The sequence below is a fragment of the Stigmatopora nigra genome, chromosome 12 (assembly GCF_051989575.1).
Source record: "Stigmatopora nigra isolate UIUO_SnigA chromosome 12, RoL_Snig_1.1, whole genome shotgun sequence".
NCBI classification, from domain to species: domain Eukaryota; kingdom Metazoa; phylum Chordata; class Actinopteri; order Syngnathiformes; family Syngnathidae; genus Stigmatopora; species Stigmatopora nigra.
The window spans coordinates 3,343,696-3,366,042 of NC_135519.1; the positions used below are offsets into that span (position 1 = coordinate 3,343,696).

A 22,347-nucleotide genomic window follows, 5' to 3' on the forward strand; every position below is an offset into this window, starting at 1 on the left:
GCGCACAACAAACAGAACTCAACATCTTTTCTTTCATGGTTTTTGTTTAATTATTTACATTGATTGTCCTGTTGTACTTGGCCAACATAAAGATGACAGCAGAGGACATTTATCACTTCAGCAAAGAATAGTTTTTTTTTGTCAAATATTAAGACATGAAGAAAGAAAGAAAATACCAACTAAGAATGCCCTTTAAAGCACACATTAAGACTCTTGACTGAAAAAGACAAAAATAGAAGAGACTAAGAACTACACAAAAGCATCTTGAATAACATAATTTTTGCGTAATCTGTTTTTAGAATTGCATAGTAAAAATAAGATCCTTTTTTATCGATCACATTTAATGAGATTTGAAGCTTTTTACATTCCTTTTACTTTTAAAACACATCAAGGCACTTGGCAACATTCAGAAATTAATAAATATGATGAGTTGATCACTCTGTGAATTTTTTAGTTAATTTGTTTTAGAATGGATATAATTTCAAAACAATAACTTTAAATTAAACTGCACCATTTACGAGCTATTTATTTTACATTTGCTTGGCATCTTTTGAAGACATTTTTTTCACAATTTCTGGGCAAAAACAGACTTGAAAGAAAATTAGCTTAATGTAAAAATTCTATTTTGAAATTGCATTGCAAAAAAAATTAAACACTAAGCATAGGTCAGCAAAAAAGCCACTTGGGGGATGGCATTATTTTGTATTAGCTTCCTTGGCGTTTTGAGGTCTTTTAGGTTTGGGTTCAGAATCACATGAGTGTATTATTAGTGTAGTATATTCATGAGTAGGAGCACACAAACTAGGCTGGATAGCTGTTATGTGTGTTTGGTTGTAACAAACTTATGATGAGCTAAAAAGGTTTTAATGACCTGTCAGGCAGATTGGAAACAGCTGTCAAGCTGCAGATATAACTTCCAAAAACAAGAAGAAAAATAGATGTTTTAGAGCTAATGCTTTGGTTAGCAATAATTACATAAAAAGTGGTTCTAAAAACATCTCCACTCGCAGGCGTTTCTACATTCACAGCATTGAGGTGTTTGTGATTTAACAGTTATTTAAAAAATTACTCTGTATATTTTTGTTCCCATAACATGTCCCTCACATTGTGCCTTTTCACATCCTCTTACAGCCACTAGTACAGATCTTTGGTTTGATTGGTTTTGCTTTGGTCCATGTCCCCCCCAGTTGTATTCGGCATGAGGACATGGAGCGCTTAGAGGAGCAACTTTTTGGGAACCTCCCAGCTGAACTCAGGTCGCCCAAAATGGCCATAGGTGGCCGTTTGCTGGTAGATTGCTCGTTTTAGTTGAAGTTCCCTGTAAACATGTACACCCAGTTTGGTTTTACAGGCGTTGTTTTTCTGCCCTCTGTTGGCAGCACTGACCATAGACATGAGACCGCTGCTGTTTTCTTACCTGACGATGACTCCTGGCCTCAGGTCAAAGTTCTTGTTGACGATATGCAGCAGCTCGGACTCGGTTTTGCTGGATGAGCCGTATGTGAACAATGAGATGGACAGGGGGTGTGCCACACCAATGGCATAGGACACCTGGAAGACATGCCCATGAGAAAATGCCTAAATCAAGAGTTCTCATTACGTTGAAGGTACTAGTAGTGGTAGACTGCCTCAGATTTGATCCAATCTGTTAGTTCCCTTCAGGCCTTAACAATGTCTCGTTTTTACCACAACATTGCAATGTCCCTGCTGCAATACACACACTTTGTATACATGCATATCTGACTCAATTAACAATTGTTCTCAAAAAAATCTCGTTAATTGATACCTGAAAACACACAGGAAGTCTGACATAATGGTTTGAAATTGTGATTTTAGCTCGGTGGTGCCCTCAAAAATGACACATTATCCATTTTATTAAGCAACATAAAATTTGGAGTTGACGCAGACTACGGGAAGCCTTGGAAAATTGTCTTGTGTCCAGGCCTGAAAACACGCAGGGAGTCGGCCGATATGGTCTGAAGTGTCGATTTTGATCGTCATGCCGTGATAAGACGTTTTTTTTTTTTTTAAACTCAGTCCCCAAAGGCTGTTCCTCTTAGCAATATAAAAATTCATGGACATTTCCATGATGAATAAATCTAAAAAAACAAAACATGAAAAAACACAGGGCAGATGCGTCTATGGTAGATAAAGCAGACCAACTCAAAAACAACTACTGAGCCTGAAAACACACTTGGAGTCATTTGTTACAAATCAGCCATCTGGTCAGTTTCAGAGTTGATGTGCGCTGTTTGTACTTTGTGAGAAATTGGGGGAGAGCCACCCACCTGCACCAAAACTCTCCTGCAGAGCTTGGCCTTGACCAAAGACTTGGCCACCCAGCGGGCGGCGTAGGCAGCCGAGCGGTCCACTTTGGAGAAGTCCTTTCCGGAAAAGGCTCCACCACCGTGAGCACCCCAGCCTCCATACGTGTCTACGATGATCTTGCGCCCCGTGACGCCAGCGTCTCCCTGACGAAAGAAAATCAAGAGTGAGCGGAGGATTCGAACGGACCCATCTGAAAGCATCACCTGTGGTCCGCCGATGACAAAGCGTCCGCTGGGTTGCAGATGGTAAATGGTCTTGTCATCCAGGTACTTGGCCGGGACCACCACTTTGATGACCTGAGAGGAAAGTTAATCCAATCGTGACCAGGTTCTCTTAAAAGATTTGCAACATAAGTGACCCTGATACCATACCTTCTCCCTTAGGACTTTCTTCTGTTCCTCCAGAGAAATGTAGTCGTCGTGTTGCACTGATACGACGATGGTGTGGACTCTCTTGGGGATGACAGCACCATCTTTCTGTTCGTAATGCACCGTCACCTACCCGCCAGAGGACAACAAAGGTGAGCTCATTTGCTTGTTTTTTTATGACTGAAACTTATTTTTTATCGAATGAGATATCAGCAGAAGAATGTGTGCCAGTTTTCTGTGATGAGAATGTGATTATTGAAGCCTCATGTCAAATAGGGTTCTTTTATTCAAGCTTATGATTAAACTCGGAATTACATAATAATCAAACCATCAGCCTGGAAGATACATTATTACAAATGGGATTGAATTTTGACTGAATAGTATTTCCACAATTGGTTTTGACAGACTAATTTCCCTTGAAGGTGTAAAAAAAAAATTCGAATACAATATGTGAAAAAATTAAATAAATACACAGGAACTATAATAATAGTTTCCCACAGGCCTATCCCCATTTATCTCCTTTCCTTTTTCTTATTTTTCTTATTTTTTTTTTGCAAACCAACCCATTAAAAATCATCAATTCATTCATTTTCTGCACCATTTATCCTCACAAGGGTCGTGGAGGGTGCTGGAGCTTATCCACACAAAAAAAACTAACAAAAAACAAATCAGTGCATGGCTACCAGTTATTCACAGATTTTGATTATTTACAAATCCACTCATAAATGCAACCTTCGGCCGCTTTTTATCCCGTACCTGTGTTTTGGAGTCGGGACGCAGCCAGGGGATGGCGCCGCTGCGTCTGAGCTCGGCCATCTTTGAGTTGAGCTTGTGGGCTAAGACAATGGTGAGCGGCATGCACTCCTCTGTCTCGTCAGTGGCGTATCCAAACATCAAACCCTTAAAGACACATCAGGATGCGTTATTTTAATTTGAAGATGCCTTACACCGCAGGTGTCAAAGTGGCGGCCTGGGGGCCAAATCTGGCCCGCCCATCATTTTATGCGGCCCGAGAAAGTAAATCATGAGTGCCGACTTTCTGTTTTAGGATCAAATTAAAATGAAGAGTATAGACGTATATTACATTTCCTGATTTTTTTCCCCTTTTAAATCAATAATTGCAATTTTTTAATTATTTTTTTTCAGTTTTTAGTTTAAAAATCATTTTATAAAATCTAAATATATATAAAATAAACATTTTAGATCTATAAAAAAACTGAATATTCAGGGGTTTTGATACAGTTCTTTTAATCCATTTAAAAAAATATATATATAATATCTTAAATGGTCCAGGCCACATGAAACTGAGTTGACGTATATGCGGCCCGCGAACCAACCCGAGTCTGACCCCCTTGCCTTACACCAACACGGCTTGCTGCGACCAAAAACCCACCTGGTCTCCGGCTCCAATATCCTCCTCCTTGCGGTCCACGTGGACGCCTTGAGCAATGTCTGGACTCTGCTGCTCCAGTGCCACCAGGACGTTACACGTCTTATAGTCAAAACCTAATGCATGAAAGTGGCACAGATGATATCTCTCATTATGCTAGTTAAAAAACGTGAGGGGAAAATATAATCATATGGCTATGGATCACCTTTATCGGAGTTATCGTAGCCGATGTGTTTGATGGCGTCCCTCACCACCTTTTGGTAGTCCACATTGGCACGAGACGTGATCTCTCCACAGAGGAGCACCATGCCTGTCTTGCACACCGTCTCTGCGGAACACCATTTCTTTTCATTTTAATAGTTTTAAACCTTTCCGAAAATCGATTTAGAGACAGGTATTTTCCGGACTATAAGTCACTTTTACAGTAAAAATTGTTTAGCTGGAGTTGCGACTAATACTCAAGTGCAATGTTTTTTTTCTTTCTCTGACCACCAACTGCCTGTTATCTTGTTTTAGATGTTACAGTTATCTGAAAAGTATGATTGTGAGCGTGAATGGCTGTTTGTCTCTTTGTGCCTTGCGATTGGCTGGGCACCAATTCAGGTTGTCTCCCGCCTCTGGCCCAAAGTCAGCTGGGATTGGCTCCAGCATCCCCCGTGACCCTAGTGAGGATAAAGCGGTTTAGAAAATGAGTTATCTGAACAAATCATGTTAAATGATGCCTATTTACCTCATTTTTTTCCATTTTAATATCCTTACTTTAAAATATGTTCTTGATTTCTGATTAAATATAAAATACCCTCCCAAATTGGCCACTAGTACTCCAGTACAACTTATATAATGTTTTTTCCTTTACATTGTCTATTCTTTGGCTGGTGTGATTTATAGTCCGAAATATACAGTAGTATTTCTTTTTTTCACTATCTTTACTAATGATGTTCCAGTATCAGTACCTGCGCTTATTTACTGCTAATTTAGGAGTAGTCTGACCCATTAGCAACAGTTTTAGTACTATGGTGGTTATCGGCTTCTGTAAATGGGCGGCAAACATCATACCATTTAATAATAGCAGTTTTTAGCATACTAAACGAGAGATCGAACATGTTTGATGATATAATTTTGCGATTTTATGTCCAAAAACTGTATTTGAACATTTCATGCTTACCTCAACCATAAAAAAAACACAGCAATTGGCTTCATAATTAGGATTTTATGTAATGTTAAGCATTTGGAAATAATCTTATTTAATAAAGTCTGGGGGAAATTACATTTATATATTATGTTATATATGATATATTATAAATAAAAACATTTTTAAATTTCAGGACCATTATAGTCAATTACAAATGAAAGTCTCCGATTCAGATTAAGCTATTTTTAACATTTTTTGAGGGATCCCTATTTGTTTTTGTCTCGATGGCTGCGCTCGTAAGGAGTGTCATTTTTTCTCGTTTACACGTTATTTTCCTCCGTTATTAGAAAACTACGATGTGTGATTATGTCTTTTTATTAGTTATGTCTAGGATCAGTGATCTAGGTCGACAAAATGTACATGAAAATGTATAGTCGTATAGAGATTATTAGTGAAATATGGCCCATCATGTAACTATAGGCCTTTTCCAAGCTGAAGAAAAACACTCCAATAACTTATTTTCCAGCTGGAATTTAGCCAAAGTGTTGAAAGTTTACACACCACAGGCCACTTTGGCATCGGGGTCCTGTTTGAGGTGTGCATCCAGGACAGCGTCGCTGATCTGGTCACAGATCTTGTCTGGTGGGAAGAAAACATATCAATAAGGGATAAAGAAGCCTCAAGTCAGACGGTGCTAATCAATCGGGAGTCGTGTATTTTAGCACACGGCTTCTAGAGAAGTTCAAAAAGAGGAAATGCATGGCGCGGTCGTGGCTGGACAATGGCACGCTAAGTGCCCCATTCATCTCTGTCGCTTTTTGTGGGCACCCCTCTCAGTGCTGTGATGAAGCAATCCAACACAGAGGTTACATCAGAAAGAGCTTTGGCATTTTAAATTCACGGGGTCATTTTCAGAACATTTGTTCAATGATGAACTGAAGAGACAAACAGTTCTAGTTCAGCTTTTTTTCCCCACCTATGCTGCCTTGGTTCGAAATATAGAATTTTTTTCTCCCTAGGTTTAAAGTCCTACTTTCTTAAAATGATTAACATAACGTTTTAAATCATTCATGGTTTAAGGAATTATTGCATGTGAACGCAAAATCATTGCCATTTAATGGGAGTGCACTGTAGTGTATTGCCACAACACAATAAGGCTTAAGTGTAAAAGACTTTTTCCATTTACCTTTTATTATTTGTCAAAGGAACCCAAAAACTGAACTCTGAAGAAAATACTTTTTTTTCAGTTTTAATGGGAAATGATGAATAATAAACAACTATTCTAAAATCAGTATTTCTGAAAATGCATTGTAAATGATGAAATTTCATTTGGAAGACATAACTGAATACATAGATAAACATTAAATTGGTATATTAAAAAACAATTATGATTGTTTGAATGATAACAACTGCCAAAAGTATCTTTACTTATTGGTAAAATCCATTAATTTTTAAAAAGACATCAAGTACAATTTTCAAATGAACATGAATCAAATGAAAGTAAAATAATTATAATTACTGAAAAATGTAGTACACTATAAAAATAAATAATAATTATTTTATTTTATCATAGTTTAAGGTGTAACATGTCAATAATTTTAATACAATGAGATAGCAGTTATTTTGATTTTTAAGGGCTTATTTAATTTATTCATTTTTGTTTTAGTTGACATTTTTTGTATATAATTTCATCCATGATGAGGATTTGTTTTTGCTATTTAAACAATATGAAAACATTTTCTGAGCGCACTCACCTTGCCCTGTCCCATCCTTGTCCCTCCTCTCCTCCCACTTTTCTGTCCTATTGGTTAATTGGTGTATGAAGCTGTGATTATTTAGTAACTCTATCTAGCTCGGTAGCATTTATATTCATTCGTGTTACTGTATCCCCATTCAGCATTTTTTTTTTATTGTTAAGTCTCTTTAAACCTTTTTTTTCTTCTATTTTTGACCCCCCCTACCTTCCCGTATCTGTGAGAAAAAAGCAGACCTCAGAGTATGTTATCAAGTCAAAAGATTATGCGTTGTACTTTGCCTCCAATGCAGCACAAAGCAATTAATATAAGAATTTATATTTTTTTAAAACAGCGTCAACAAAATAGCTGTTGATTTTCATAGTAAATAAAAAATGTTCTTGTCATTTCACCTACAATTTTAAATATCTACTTCAGCAAACCCTCCTATTATATTTGATCAAAAGAATCCAGAATTCAACTTAATACTGTCCATGTTCCATCATTTTTGTTAAGCGGGTTGACTGATTATGGATGGAGTAAGGTGGACTTTGACAGGATTATGACACATTGACAGGAGAAGGTGGAGGGCGAGAAGTCAATATAGTGATTCAACCATTCCATTGCAAGGTTTTCTACCACTTTTTTTTAGTGCCATTAAGGGCACTTGGTGTCCAATCCAGTTTGACTGGGAGGGTTTGGTAGTAAATGAGGCCCTCTTTTTCATAATGGATTGGAATGACAGATCAACAAGTTAGTGAATTAAATGTAAACATTCAAAATGTGCAGTTCAGAACATGTGCATTTGCCTTTTTTATTTTATTTTTTAAGTTACTCACTTTTCATGCAACCCAACACCACAGCCTGCACACGACGACCCCCACCCCTCAATCCCCTTACTCCCACCCAACACGTGCTGTGAATGGGATGCCTATCTCGGGAGTAATATGGAAGCGTTTTAAAAAGAACAAAACCAACCTGGATGTCCCTCTCCCACCGACTCCGACGTGAACATAAATGAGCCGTCCTCCGGCAGATCACCCATTTTGCGTTTTTTGCTTACGGGGGGCAGCTTTGGGCAGTGTACGTGTCACGGGGGGCTATGAAAGTGGGGTCCTCCGTTCCCAAGGTCGTGCAGTCCTGATGTTTGACAAGTTTATATTCCTGTTTTTCTGCAGGAGGGAGCCGAGAGAGACAACACAAGTTCTGGGCAACTAAACTCCACATCGGAGTCCGCATTCTACTTTATATAGGTACAAGGCACACACACACATGCAAGCGTCATGTGAATCCGTGGGATAGTCCATTCCAGGAGAAGAGGAGGAGTAGTGGATGATGGGAGGGCTCTAAGTGCTTGTGGTAATGGGACATTAACCCCTCGTGGGATGCAAAACCATACAGTAGAACTACCTCGGCCAATCGATTGTCAAGATTAATCGACTAATGATCGAATAGCCGATTAATCGAATACCTGGAGAAAACCCACGAGAGCCCGGGAGAACATGCAAACTACCCACAGAAAGGTCCAGATCTGGGATTGAATCCTCGATCTAACCGCCCCACAAAATTATTTATAAAGCAGTAAAAGAGAAACCCCAATCCTAACCCTAATCATCTACTTTGCAAAGATAGATTTGGCGCAGAAAAATTACATTGAATGCCTTTCCTGATAAGGTCCACAAGTGAGAATTGAAACCAGACCACTACAAATTATCTAGCACCTGTGTACTTTTTCTTTTACTGTAATAATAATAATGATCCTTTGTCCATTCGTTCATTCATTTTCTGAACCGCCTTATCCTCACTAGGGTCGTGAGGGGTGATGGAGCCTATCCAGCTGAGTTCGGTCCAGAGGTGAGGGACACCCTGAATCGTTGGGCAGCCGATCACAGGGCATGAGACAAACAACCATTCACACTCACACCCATACCTAAGGGCAGGACCTAAGAGTGTTCAATCAGCCTACCATGCATGTTTTTTTGATGTGATAGGAAACCGGAGTACCCAGAGAAAATCCACGATGGCCCAGGGAGAAACTCCACACAGGTGGGCCGACACGTTCATTCATTGTTTACATTTTTTTAGATTTCATAAAAATTATATAAAATTAAAATTCTGTGTATATATATGTGTGTATATATATATATATATATATATATATATATATATATATATATATATATATATATATATATATATATATATATATATATATATATGTATGTGTATATATATATATATATATATATATATGTATGTGTATATATATATATATATATATATATATATATATATATATATATATGTATGTGTATATATATATATATATATATATATATATATGTATGTGTATATATATATATATATATATATATATGTATGTGTATATATATATATATATATATATATGTATGTGTATATATATATATATATATATATATGTATGTGTATATATATATATATATATATATATATATATATATATATATATATATATATATATATATATATATATATATATATATATATATATATATATATATGTATGTGTATATATATATATATGTATGTGTATATATATATATATATATATATATATATATATATATATTTATATATATATATTTATATATATATATATATATATATATATATATATATATATAATTTTGGGGGGAGAATATTAAAATGTTATTCTTATTTTGACATCATTGATGATTCACTGATCTATAATGTATTATGATCTTAGTATATCATACGACACCTTTCTTTTTTGCTAGTTGCCCCCATATATAAATGTTAAATAGTTGAAAGTATATAGTAAAACGAAAGAAGAGCAAAAAAGAATTATGTTATTACTGACTCTTTGTACTGGTCCATTACATTACATGAATGGAATAACTGAGTTTTGAGCAGACACTCACCTGTTTTTCTTCGCTGCGTCCATCTGTACGCAGCCTGAGGCCGTCCTCTGCTCTCCACACACTCAAGCCCATTTCCTTATTAGCAATGTTTGTCCTGGAGAAATCTTTAAAAAAAAATCTCACATTAATGTCCCCTTGAATCCCTCGTTGGTGCACACAACAACAAAGAAAAACAATGCTTGTTACCAAATATAATGCTTTAGATTTTAGTGAGGACCGCTGTAAAATCATTTGAAGCCAAGGCAGAGATTGAGTCATGAGCTATAATTTCATAAATTGGATCATCATGGGCCTGCAATCTAAATTCATGAAATCCCAGAGACCAAAAGAAAAAAAACACGTTATTTCAAAAGTGATCTAAATCTAAACATTAGCCCATATTTCATAAAAGATGAAAAATAACATTTACTGCATGCAGATGCAGTGGGGCCAAGATGGAGGTTCGAGTTCTCTATCAAGTCTAGACTCACACTGGATGGCGATTGGCCCAGTGTTGCTCTAAGCACCCAGCGCAAGAATGAACATGGTATGTGTTAACAAAAATGATCTTGTAAATGCAATTTCTGCATGGGAATGTTTTTTTTTTCCTGTTTGTTGAGACACAGATTTCAAATCAATTTGTGTTCATTTTGGAGCTTGTCAATATTGATTGTATGTCACATTTTGTAAATCATATATAAAAACACAATTTTAATTTGATTTTTTTTTTTAAATTTTAAAAATCTAAACATTGAATGAATGGGGCGGCCCAGTGGATGAGTTGTTAGAACATCGGCCTCACAGCTCGGGGTCCTGGGCTTGAATCCAGGTCGGTCCACCTGTGTGGAGTTTCTCCCCAGGCCTGCGTGGGTTTTCTCTGGATACTCCAGTTTCCTCCCACATTAAAAAATGTGTATGTGTATGTGTATATGTTTCTGATGGAATGTCAATATGCATGATCCAAAAACGATGAGAATCGAATGAACAACGTCTAAGTGGGGCAACCTGGCGGCTGAGTGGTTAGCACGTCAGCCTCACAGTATCAGTCCTGGGTTCAAATCCAGGTCGAGCCACCTGTGTCGAGTTTGAATGTTCTCCCCGGGCCTGCGTGGGTTTTCCCCAGTAACTCTAGTATCCTCCCACATTGCAAAAACATGCATGGTAGGCTGATTGGACACTCTAAATTAGTCATCGGCACTGTCTACTGTTTTTTTCACAGGTTCTCATCACACAAACCCCAGTTTGCACACTCGCATTTAAATGTCAGTTTGCGTAGAAGCTAGGCCGCTGCTGTTATGTGACAACGTTAAGGGTGTCAAAAGCCAAACAGGAACCGGATTAGACCAGAGAAGACTAGAACGGAACCGAACGAAAAGCACAACAAGAGATCCGCCTCCTATTTGTCTTGGATGGCGATGAAGAGGCTATTTGTTAATGACTGACCACTAACGAGCTTATTTTGTTTCCCATACAAGCTCGTTCTGGTTTTTCCGTTAAGATAAGTGCTATCTAACCACCATCATACTTTTCCAATAAATTCTACATTGCTGATAATCTCATAATAGGGAAACCCACACTGCTCAATATGGTAGATAATGTTCTGGTTTTAACATAGGGTCTTTTAATAACATGTTATGACTTCAATTCAAGCGACCAATGGTCTAATATAGATGTTATATATATTTTATAATAAATGCAAATTGGATAGGAGACATTAAATGGCACTGCTGCTATTTGGCTAGTTATCAAAATGATTTGTTGCCCCTTGAAAGAACAAATATTCAAATTTGATGCCGATAGTGCTGCCTTGATAATTCCATTTGCGTGGAGGTGGGCAAGAGGGTGAGCCGAGGGCGGCTTTATCAGTCCAGTTGAAAGTCCAAAGCGAAGGCTGGTGCATGGAGCCCGGGCGGCCGGAGGGCCTCTCGCGGGGGACGCCAAGCCAAACGATAAAGACCGCCGACCTTTGTGTTGCCTTAAAACAACATTTGCAAACATTACACTAGCAAACGGTCACACTGAGTCCAAACGAGTTAATCATACATGACAGTGTGACATATGAATGAAAAAAACTAAAATATGAATTTGTAAGTTTTTTTCCCAGAAAAAAAAATCACTGATTCATTCTTTTGTGAATGAATGTCTGAACTGCTTTATCCTCGCTAGGGTCGTGGGGGGTGCTGGAGCCTAACCTAGCGGACTTCGGGCAAGAGGCGAGGGACACCGTGTACCGGTGGGCAGCCAATCGCAGGGCACAACCAGACAGACAACCATTAACACTCATGCCCATACCCAAGGGCAATTTACAGTGTCCAATCAGCCTACCATGCATGTTTTTTGAATAGGGTCGAGGAAACCGCAGTACCCGGAGGAAACCCACACAGACAACATGCAAACTCAGGGTACGTAATGATTTAAATAAAAAAGATCAGTATCAACTTTTGAATAGGTGCCCACTGCATTAACCCCTGTCCCTTAAAAGTGGGGAAACAATTTATAACAGCACTTAATTACTAAAATAACATGTAATCATTCCCATTACAAAATGTGTAGAAATAACTTGGAAGTCAACCAAAGTCACCAACGTTATCAGCAAAACAAGAACTTCTCGTTCCTTTTTGATTGGCTTCACTATAACAAGTATAATAAGCGTGGCCCTCAATGGCTGCACAGGAGGTGGGGTGCAACTCTTTCTCTGCGATTGGCTGCCTTCCCTCCCTCCCCCGAATCGTTCAATTGGCGCTGCTGTGTGTGTGTGTGTATTATGTGCCAACCTAAGACCTCGCCTGAACCTCGCAAATTGTGAAAAACACACTCCCTGGTTATTCTCAGCATATAGAGAACGTAATATAAAATTACATAACATTGCGTAAAATATTTATGACCGTAGGGTCACGTGTGAAGAAGAAGGAATGAAGCAGCTGGTAACTTGTTACCTTATATCCCAGTCCAGCCAATTTGGACCCATAGCACATTCCTCTTTTCATGCTATAGTAGATTACTATTTCTAAACAACAAAACAAAATAATAATGCAATACTGATAGTCTTGTTCCATTACAATATAACTTTGAGGACAACTTGAAAACACTGGCTACAATTGCCTCAAGAGGAAAAAGGGTATATTGCACATTATAACATTATTATTACAAACTAACTAAAGCAATTACCACCCAACGAAGCTCTAAATAGCACACACACACACACACACACACACACACACACACACACACACACACACACATACACACACATTTCATCATGGGGTTTCAATATAGTATATCACAATATATGCATGTTCGACCCGGGCCTATGTGGGTTTCTTCAGAGTACTCTGGTTTCCTCTCAGATTCCAAAAACATGTGGTAGGCTGATTGGACACTCTAAATTGGCCCTAGGTATGGATGTGAGTGCATGGTTGTCCTGTTCCCTGCCTCATCCTCGAAAGTCAGCTAGGATAAGCTCCAGCTCCCCAGGCGACCCTTGCGAGGATCTAGCAGTTCAGAAAAAAATGAATGAATAGAATTACATTTATGGTTGTCTGTCTCTCTGTGTGCCCAATGGCTGACTGACTGGCTAGGGTGTACTACCCTGCTTTTCAAATGAAGTCAGTTGGGATAGACTCCAACACCCTGTGCAACCTTTGTGCCGATGTGTGGTAAAGATGATGAACGAATGAAATGAAATTTGTAATTAGGAACCATGATTTGACGGAACATTCAGCCGTATTGATAATGTCCTACAGAGGGCAGCATTGATCGAAATTAAAGAAATCATAGGGTTTAAATTTTTGAAAACGGGTTCAATGAGTAGGAAAAATGCCTCTTTTTGAGAAATATAAAAATAGATAAAAACTCTTGAAAGGCCTAGTTTTAAAATATAAACAGGAAAAAAAGGATCAAAGCTCCAATGTTAGAAATATACGATGAAAAGCTTATTGAAATATTAAAATCCAGGTTTTAGGTCGATGCATTTCAATGTGTTAAAGCCTCACTTTCTCCTGACCTAGCCCCCGTTGATTCCGACGTAACAGCAGTACCTGGTACTGAAGGCTCAGCTCAACGGCGACCTCGTTTCCCATCAGCCAACTCGAGAGGAATTCCTATTATGTTGTGTTCACGTAAGAAAAGCTTTCACTCAGATTGGACTCATTTCAGGGCTTAAAGTGCAGATCCGCACTCATTAGCGGAGAACCACAGGCCGGTGAGTAGCGTCTTATTATGGGAAATTTTCTAGTTGATGAAATTAAATACATGTGCAACCTCAGGCGGCCATGTTCACGGTCAACACCATCCTGAAGACGGTGAGCTTGTTTGTGGCCGAGCTCATCAGCTCCGTCACCGACTGGTTCCAGACGTCGCCAATGTGGGCCGATCCTCAGGTGCTGGGGGACACTGAGTTGAAGACCACCGGGGGAGGTAAAAGTAACAAAAATGTGCGATTTTATTGGATGTTTTGGATGGGTTGAGAGTTAATGATCATTTTTCAGTTCCCCTTATGTGTCCAATTCATTTGGACTAAGACAGAATGTTGATCATTGGTGGTAACTAAGGCTGACAATTCAATTTAATTTACTGGTTAACGACTGATTGATTATCAAATTAATCAATACTTCTGACAATCAATTGTATAGAGATATTTTTTACCAAAAATAGTAAGAATGATCATATATTTGTTTTTATTCTTTTTATCTATTTTTTTTAATAAAAACACTATTATTTAATTGATTAAAATACTTTGCAACAGTACAAAGCAATAAATTGTTGTTTAATTTGTTTAATTTCTTAGAATTAAATTGAATTTTCGATGCAAAGATATTTTTGAACGTTTAACAGTAAATATGACATCTGATTATTTTATTTAACAGAAACCTGAACTGTTGTCTCTTTTCTGTAATGTTGTTAAATTGAAAAAAACAAAAGGGGAACAATTAAAATATTCTTTGATTTATGGAGTTCACAAAAGCAAATCTGCTTTGATTCAAATGAGATGTTTGCAAATATTTGCTTTTTCCTTGGAAAACTCGTTAAATAGTGAGAGAGTATTCATCCTCCAACACTTCTCATCATATTTAGAGGTTGCAATGCAAATTTATATCTAAATTATAAAACCCAGTCATATGACTGTAATGTTATGAGCTTATTAATGGAATAATCGCAAAAATAGTGGATGATTGATCGACTATTAATTGCAGCAACTTTTATACCACAGTTCATGAGCGACACCAGGCCAGAAGTCTGTGGGAGAAGAGCGGCGCGGTGGTCATGGTGGTGCGCCGACCTGGATGATTATTGTGCAGAGAGGTATACGTATAACCGTTTGCCGAAATAACCTGGTAGTTGTCAAGTTTTAAAGTAGCTCTTTTTTTATAAACAGGAAGCTGCGGAGCTGTCCTCTCTCAAGTCCCAGCTTCAGGATCTGGAGGTTCCTCTTTTTGCTGTTGTCAAGGAGAACCTCGGCAAGGAGCTGGACTGTTTCAAAAAGTTCTTCACCGGGAAAGTCTACGTGGATCAGAAGGTCCCGGCTTATGCAGAATAGGAATTTGCGGTTGTGTTGTGTAAGCCATTAATCCGCTTTTCTGTTTCCTCACAGAGAACTTTTTTCGGGCCTCAGGAGCGATCGATGTACCTTTCGGTATTTCTGCGTATTGGGGTGTGGAGAAACCTGCTGCGGGCCTACCGCAGGGGCTTCAGGGGGAACCTTAGAGGAGAAGGGCTGGTGCTTGGGGGAGTCTTTGTTATTGGACCTGGAGATCAGGTAGACATTGGATGGCGTGAATATGAGTGGCATCAATGCAGCAAATATAGCAACCTTCATTTTTTTCCCCCTCCAGGGTATTTTGCTGGAACACCGGGAGAAGGAATTTGGTGATAAAGTCAACATGCTGGCCATTCTCAGAACAGCCCGTAAAATACGAGATGACATGAAAAGTTAGTGCTGAGCTAAACTGGGCTTGAGGTCATTAAGGTCATGGTGGTCCTCTCACTGCATGTGAATTGTCTAAAAAGAGCACTTTGGCAGTTTGCTACCTCATACACTCTGGTTTGCTGTGTCTTTCTGTTGAATGCTATGATGAAGATCTAACTCTAAACTCTTCTGAGAGAGCTGTTCTGATGTTTTTAAGCCAACAACTACACAGCTTACCTGATAGTTATGAGGAAGAGCAAACTATTGAAGTTTCTTGTCCGTGTTATGATTAAACATATGGGATTGAACAATAAAAGTCAGCGACTGATCATTACTGGCTCATTTGAGTTTTTTAAATCCTGTGCCCACCATTCAGGTTGAGAAATAAAATAATTATGATTGATTTCCAACATACGTGCGTGGCGTTTTAAGGGAAGGTTGCCCCTACCAAGATGTCTGCTAGAGGCACGTATTTACGTAGACATTTTGGCTAGTTTCCCTTACGGGCGCCCCAGTTCAATCAGCAGTACGCATGCGCGAAATCCGGTCATAATCTTGGTGCCGTCCGTTTCAGGTGAGACAGTCCGGTGTCCTTTCATTGCTAATATAATATTTATCAGATACATTGTTTGGTTAGGTTAATGGCAACAAACGTGGAAATAGCAGTTTCTTTTTGTAGTTGAAATGCTAACGCTGACGTGAACTAGTTGATAGCAGGGTACGTTTAAAGCTTTTATTGGCAACATTTACATTGTTGTCAGCTTGTGTTACGTATACGCCTCTCGTTACTACAAAATAAAATAAATATGAATTGCGAGACTATTCCAGTAATACAAGTTAGGGATGGTGTTGGTATTTTTAAGCGTAAAACTAGTTGTTTCGATACACTACCCGAATGACCTGAATGTCATGGTTATTAACTACAATGTTGGAGAATATGACTCGAAGTATTACTTATAGAGGAGTTCAGCTTGATAAGATTTTTCCTTTATGAACAGTATTCCATTCAGAGTTTACCATCACAGACAAACAGGGTTCTTAATTTATGAAAACTGAGTTAATGCACAGTATTTTCTCTAGGATTTCTTTTCAACAGCTGGGACACAATAATTTTTAATGCAAATATTTATGCATAAATTTCGCGTTTTTTAATATGTATTATACCATTTATTTGAAATTTTCATTTTTTTAATTTAACCGAAATATTAATATAATGTATTATTCATTATAATATGAAGTAAAATTAGGAAAATTACACTGATGACCCAAACGTGATATTGTAAACTGAAATTCCCATGAGAAAGAAAAAAATAAAATAAGGCTAGTTTTAACGCAAGTGACTGTTTTGCTCATTAAAAATGCTTGTTATATTTTCAATTATTGTAATATGTATTTTGAATTTATTGTTCACTTTTTAATGAATACATTTATTTTTAAATGAATTAAATGTTGTTAAAAGCAGTACTGATGAAATAACAAAAAAACAAAAAAAACAATTTACTATGTAAACGACCTCCCTAATACTATAATGTTTTATTTCATTACAGTTGATTGTATTTAACTATTTGGTTGCCATTGACAGCGATCAACATCGACCTTTCAAAATGGCTTAGACTTCTAGCACTGTCATTGGCAGCCAATGAGTTGAAAGAGTGGCCAATAAAGCGTCCCTACAAACAAACGCTACTTTACTAGATGCTCTCCGTGCTTCTACGGTAAAATATTCTTCCACAGAAGCCATTAGAAAGCATCAAAGAGAGCCTATGACACAATTACATAATCTTTACTCTTTGTTGTAGCCATGGCAGCTTTTTGTTGTCTTTGTAGGAGTATGTATTATTAGTTGTTACAGAACTCTCGAGTCTTTGCTAAATGCGTAGTATTAACTTATCGGGGGCATTTAATGGCGAGGGTGCTAACTAGATTGGAAGTCTAGCACCAATAGGCGCAGTGAATTCGTAATTATTTGCCACGCACGAGTCCCTTAAGGGAGTCACGTTTCGCATAAAGCTTTTACATTTGTTTCCTTTCAGCGTTCATAGTGTATTGCTCAGCGTGGCGATGCTGGCAGCGTTGAAGCATATCCTTCCCATACCCCACTCCTGCTGTGGGACGTTCCCTCTGTACGTCACTCCCTATCAAACCAGCCCGATTGCTGCTTTCCACAGAAGTAGTACCAAAGATAGTCCCGAGGCAGAAAAATGCACTTCAGGCAAGGTTCCACACTTATTCGTTATTTGCATCCTGCCGTTAGTTGTCGAACCGGTGCGACTATGAACGTTTAATTACCATCTATCTATCCAAAAACGTAGTAATGAAACACGAGTGAAGGAAGTGTTAAGAAATTAGAGATTTGACCTCATTTGATGTCTTTTGTGCTACAGAATTGGCGTCTGTGCTTGAGGTGGACCAGTCGGGCATGGGTATGTGGTCTCTGGGCCTAGGGGCTGTGGGTGCCGCCCTCGCTGGAATTTTCTTGGTCAACTCCAATCTGACGCTCCCCAAATCAGGAGAAGCTTCGCTTGAACATCTCGCTGACGGCGACCTGATCTCCACTGTTGACGGTACGATAGGAAAGACTTGGCACACTCGGCGGCCTTCGTTTAGTTTTCTGTTTTTATTTTGCGTCATTTGTGTCTTGGTTGTGTCTGCAGATGGCAAGGTCATCAAAGCAAAGACACTGTGGGAAAAGAACGGCGCCGTCATCATGGCTGTCCGACGGCCCGGATGATTTTTGTGCAGAGAGGTTGGCTTAGGCAATCAAAATTTAGAAAGTTTTAGTTGACACGTGACATATTTTATCTATCCTTTGCAGCCTGATGAAAGTTTGGCAGATAGAGAACAACCTCAAAAATAATTCAATGCTAGTTTTGAAGGAGATTTTTGTTGAACTATACTACAAACATAACATAGATGAGTACACATTCTGAGCATTAGAATACTTAGTAATTTAAGCATTCAGTTTTTCAAAACACTTAGTTTAATGCTCATGTAGAATGGATGACGGCATTTATCTACAACGCACTCGTAAACGAACAACAAATTTAAATTAACTTGGATTAATACATACAGACACACTCAAAGATACGTTTAATGTAACTTTACACAAAACTGAATTTTGATTTTGTTTTAATCTTTTTGTACCTTCGGTTTCCGGGTTAGCGGTTTGCCACGCCTTCACCCTCAAGTTCACAATTGATGGGCTGTTTGCTGTTGTATTCAATGTTCCCTCTAAACTGCACACTACTCTCGTCTTCTCTGCGCAGCAGCAATCATATGGCGCGCAGTAAATAAAATCCAAACTTTTTTTTTTTACCCCATTCCCCATAAATGCGCCGTTTACGCGGCAGCCAGTGGCAGTAGCCTTGTCCACTCTTATGTTTTTCGTGTTTTACAGCATGTTTTACATGAAAAATTAGAGGGAACATTGACATGCACCTGCTTCAATATACTTAATTATGATTTAACATTATATGTATTCTTTGACTTTTTTGTCATATTTATAGGTCTGATGAATAATGAATGTCTGTCTTGATTACTTTATCATATTTGTAATAGGTTAGAGGTCAATAAATACATTCTTAAGTTGCACTGTTAGTTTTCAGGGAAACTAAATAGTGCTTCATTGTCCGATAAAAATATTAATTATAAAATGTTGAACTACTTTCTAGTTTTTAGGTTGTAATAGCATATAAAAAAAAATACTATATCGCTAATTCATCGCGATATTCCTTGCAGGAGGCTTCTGAGCTGTCCTCTCTGAAGCCCCAGCTGGAAGAGCTGGGGGTCCCTCTTGTGGCGGTAGTGAAGGAACGTGTCGGCACAGAGATCCAGGACTTCCGATCGCACTTCGCCGGGGACATATACATCGATCAGCAGGTTAGACGTCCTTTTTGGCCCTGGCCTTTTTGACAAATACTTTGCGGCAATAGTTGCCTTTAAGCAACACTTAAAAATGGGAAACCACCTTTTCAGAAACTGTTCTACGGGACAAAAATGGGTGCTTTGGGGCTCCTACGCTTTGGAGTGTTGCAGAACTTCATGCGAGCCTGGCGGGCCGGTTACCAGGGCAACATGTTGGGAGAAGGATTCATCATGGGAGGCGTCTTTGTCATTGGCGCAGGAGATCAGGTATGATACACAGAGCATTACTCATTGGCTCGTTGTGATGCCGACAGATGTTAGGTAATATCGTAATGATATAACTGGAATTCTGTCCATCACCGTCATTCCCATTTGGGTCTAACAGGGAATCCTACTGGAGCACCAAGAAAAGGAATTTGGCCATAAAGTGGACGTGACAAATGTTCTTCAAGCAGCCAGGAAAATATTACCTCGCAAATAAATTTATTAGAGGCCTAAGAATAGAAAATATAACTGGTAGAATGCACTTGCACTACGTTTATTACGGCCAGAGAAAAAACAAGCTGTGAAAGGTTTAATTGACTAAATATTACCTCAATTTAAAACTAGACAGGCAGGATAAACTAGATTTTTGCACCTCGACTTTGTTGATGAACTCCTTGAGCTACTCATTTGTCGCCAACACCAACACACCAGCTGGCCTCAAGTTGGATTGATTTGTGTGCGGTTATGCGATTGAGTGTGTTACAATGATGACTTGGCTCTGTAAACTCTGCAAAGAGTGGAGTGGGTCTGATGATTTTACACATGCGTTCCATAAACGTCACCATAGTCGTCATCTTGAGGTCCTATTGAGTGTTTGTGATGGTGATAAGATTTTGCTTGAATATGAAGAAATGAATAAATGGAGGACACCTGAATAACATTGGCTTTCTATTTACTATATATATTTAAAGTGCTTGAATTGACTCATATTGAACTTATTGAATATAAATATATTTCAATGCCATTAATGGCAATAGAAGTCCAGCCACAATCTATCAGTTCAATCCAAATGAAGTAATCACTATACAAAGTGAGTTAAATAAATACGTACTCACAAATTTGAATATGGAGTAAAACATGTCAAGGTTTATTTATAACAACACAAGTTGTACACAACATGATTGGAAAACAGTACGTTGTTTGATTGTCAATGTGCTTAACATGGAAATCAAATACACACAAAAGAGATGTGATGTAGCTTATTGGAATACACATGCTGCAAAAACAATGCTTGTAAGGGAAGACATTTTTAAATATTGTCAATATTGAGGATACATTTATAACAGCATTATCAACAAGAAATAATCACCCAAGTATTCTTTTATTTAATATTTGATTTTAGTTTTTAAAAACAATCGCGAAAACATACTTGGGCAATTATTCTAGCATAATGGTAGTATGTATCAGTACTAATATATTGACTGAAACATTCCAGTATTTCACAAGTGTGACAGATAAAACCAGCAGTTTATATTTGAGCATACTCAACAAGTACAATCTTCAATATTCAACACTTCTGTAGAAGAGTGATAGTTCTTAACAGCAACAAAATTCTTTGACCTGTGCAGTCTTGAACACAGTTTGAAATTAAGTCATCAGTGCAAAGATAAGATTTTATGAAATGAATATTTTATGAGTACAGGAGGTTGGAATGAAACCATTAAGTAGTATACTAACTCAAATAAATCAATAAGTGAGCAATGAAGCTTGTTGCATTAGTATGTAATACATTAAAGCGCAAATCAGCAATACTATGATAAATATAACCTACTATAACCCCAAATCAAGGCATAAGTGGAATATATATTAGCTTCCCAAAAAATATAATTCTTTACCACGTCCACTCAAATTGTTTTCAATAAACCCAAGAAGAGCAAAAGTACTGTATTTCTGAAAAAAAGTGACTATTACTAATCACCAAAAATTGCAAACCAAAGCTGCGCCAACCTGCACCCAACGGCCTTCTAAAAATCTACCGTTCATTGCGCTACGTTTTGGCAATATAGTTTGAAAAATTGAGATTGTTCTTACTCCGTTCAGCAAAAAGTAGGTAGGTATTCCTATTTGATTGAGCCTATTAAAAGATATGCACACTACCTGAAGAAATACAGTAAATCTTTTGTTCAATAAACCCTATTACAGCAAAAACACCACAAAATGGTAACATATTAGCAAGTTTTCTCGCTGGTGCAGCATAACATTTAGAATATTTCTACTTTATATAATAATTTTTGTTTGCCTATTCAAGCATTGCCCACATTTGAAATGCAGCAGTGTGGTCAGGTTACGAGAATTTACGGTCAAAGTTTCCCGATCTTGACTTACTTTCCTCACGAAAAGTGTGGCAACATTAGCTGTTTTTGAACATGTTTGTCTGTGGAAGCAGTATTTAGTTAGCTGTGATACAAAGGGCTTAAATTATGCTTGAAACAGGGTTGGGGAATCTTTTTACAGATTGTAAAATCCTCCTCTATGATATTCAGTGACTATTGAAAATGTGTACAGCATACAATGCCACAAAGGGCGGCAGGCAGTAGGTGCACGAGTTTATTCCAACCAAAAAGACAACAGATTTTTCAGCAATTTGTGGAGTGTGGCTTGTTTTAGCAGAAATTATGTTTTAAAACGGGGCCCTGGAGGACCAGTTTGAAGACCCCTGATCTATACGATAGAAGCCTC

General features: G+C 38.0%; 2 protein-coding genes and 1 pseudogene across 7 annotated transcripts; 2 read left to right on the forward strand and 1 right to left on the reverse strand.

The window, feature by feature from the left end:
- Positions 1–26: 26 nt before the first annotated feature.
- mat1a (methionine adenosyltransferase 1A) lies at positions 27–8,180 on the reverse strand. Its single transcript, XM_077729441.1, has 10 exons — positions 7,930–8,180; positions 5,780–5,857; positions 4,292–4,414; positions 4,090–4,202; positions 3,453–3,596; positions 2,700–2,825; positions 2,532–2,624; positions 2,289–2,471; positions 1,418–1,551; positions 27–1,318 (listed from the first exon to the last, which is right to left on the reverse strand). Exons 1-10 carry the CDS (start codon positions 7,994–7,996, stop codon positions 1,216–1,218), a joined length of 1,164 nt encoding a protein of 387 aa, XP_077585567.1. The 5' UTR covers positions 7,997–8,180; the 3' UTR covers positions 27–1,215.
- Positions 8,181–13,890: 5,710 nt separating this feature from the next.
- LOC144205229 (peroxiredoxin-like 2A) lies at positions 13,891–16,090 on the forward strand (annotated as a pseudogene). The gene is made up of 6 exons (XR_013328030.1): positions 13,891–14,055; positions 14,120–14,270; positions 15,064–15,155; positions 15,229–15,369; positions 15,445–15,609; positions 15,686–16,090. The product of XR_013328030.1 is annotated as a peroxiredoxin-like 2A (transcript).
- Positions 16,091–16,223: 133 nt separating this feature from the next.
- LOC144204949 (peroxiredoxin-like 2A) lies at positions 16,224–21,373 on the forward strand. Of its 5 annotated transcripts, XM_077728933.1 has the most exons (8): positions 16,315–16,333; positions 17,793–17,971; positions 18,144–18,182; positions 18,270–18,323; positions 18,414–18,505; positions 19,498–19,638; positions 19,735–19,890; positions 20,009–21,373. In XM_077728933.1, exons 2-8 carry the CDS (start codon positions 17,821–17,823, stop codon positions 20,102–20,104), a joined length of 729 nt encoding a protein of 242 aa, XP_077585059.1. In that variant the 5' UTR covers positions 16,315–16,333; positions 17,793–17,820; the 3' UTR covers positions 20,105–21,373. The 5 variants fall into 5 exon arrangements, with proteins under 5 accessions (XP_077585060.1, XP_077585062.1, XP_077585059.1 ...); XM_077728936.1 differs by lacking the exon at positions 17,793–17,971 and having other exon boundaries at positions 16,277–16,333; XM_077728932.1 differs by having other exon boundaries at positions 18,144–18,323.
- Positions 21,374–22,347: the final 974 nt, after the last annotated feature.

What these genes read in the sequence shown, in the direction of transcription:
- mat1a (XM_077729441.1), bottom strand. Translation starts at nt 7,996, where the DNA reads ATGGGTGATCTGCCGGAGGACGGCTCATTTATGTTCACGTCGGAGTCG. An exon ending in GGTGGGAGAGGGACATCCAG is followed by an intron (nt 5,858 to 7,929) that starts GTTGGTTTTGTT and finishes TCTTCCCACCAG; the next exon opens with ACAAGATCTGTGACCAGATC. An exon ending in CGATGCCAAAGTGGCCTGTG is followed by an intron (nt 4,415 to 5,779) that starts GTGTGTAAACTT and finishes GGTGTTCCGCAG; the next exon opens with AGACGGTGTGCAAGACAGGC.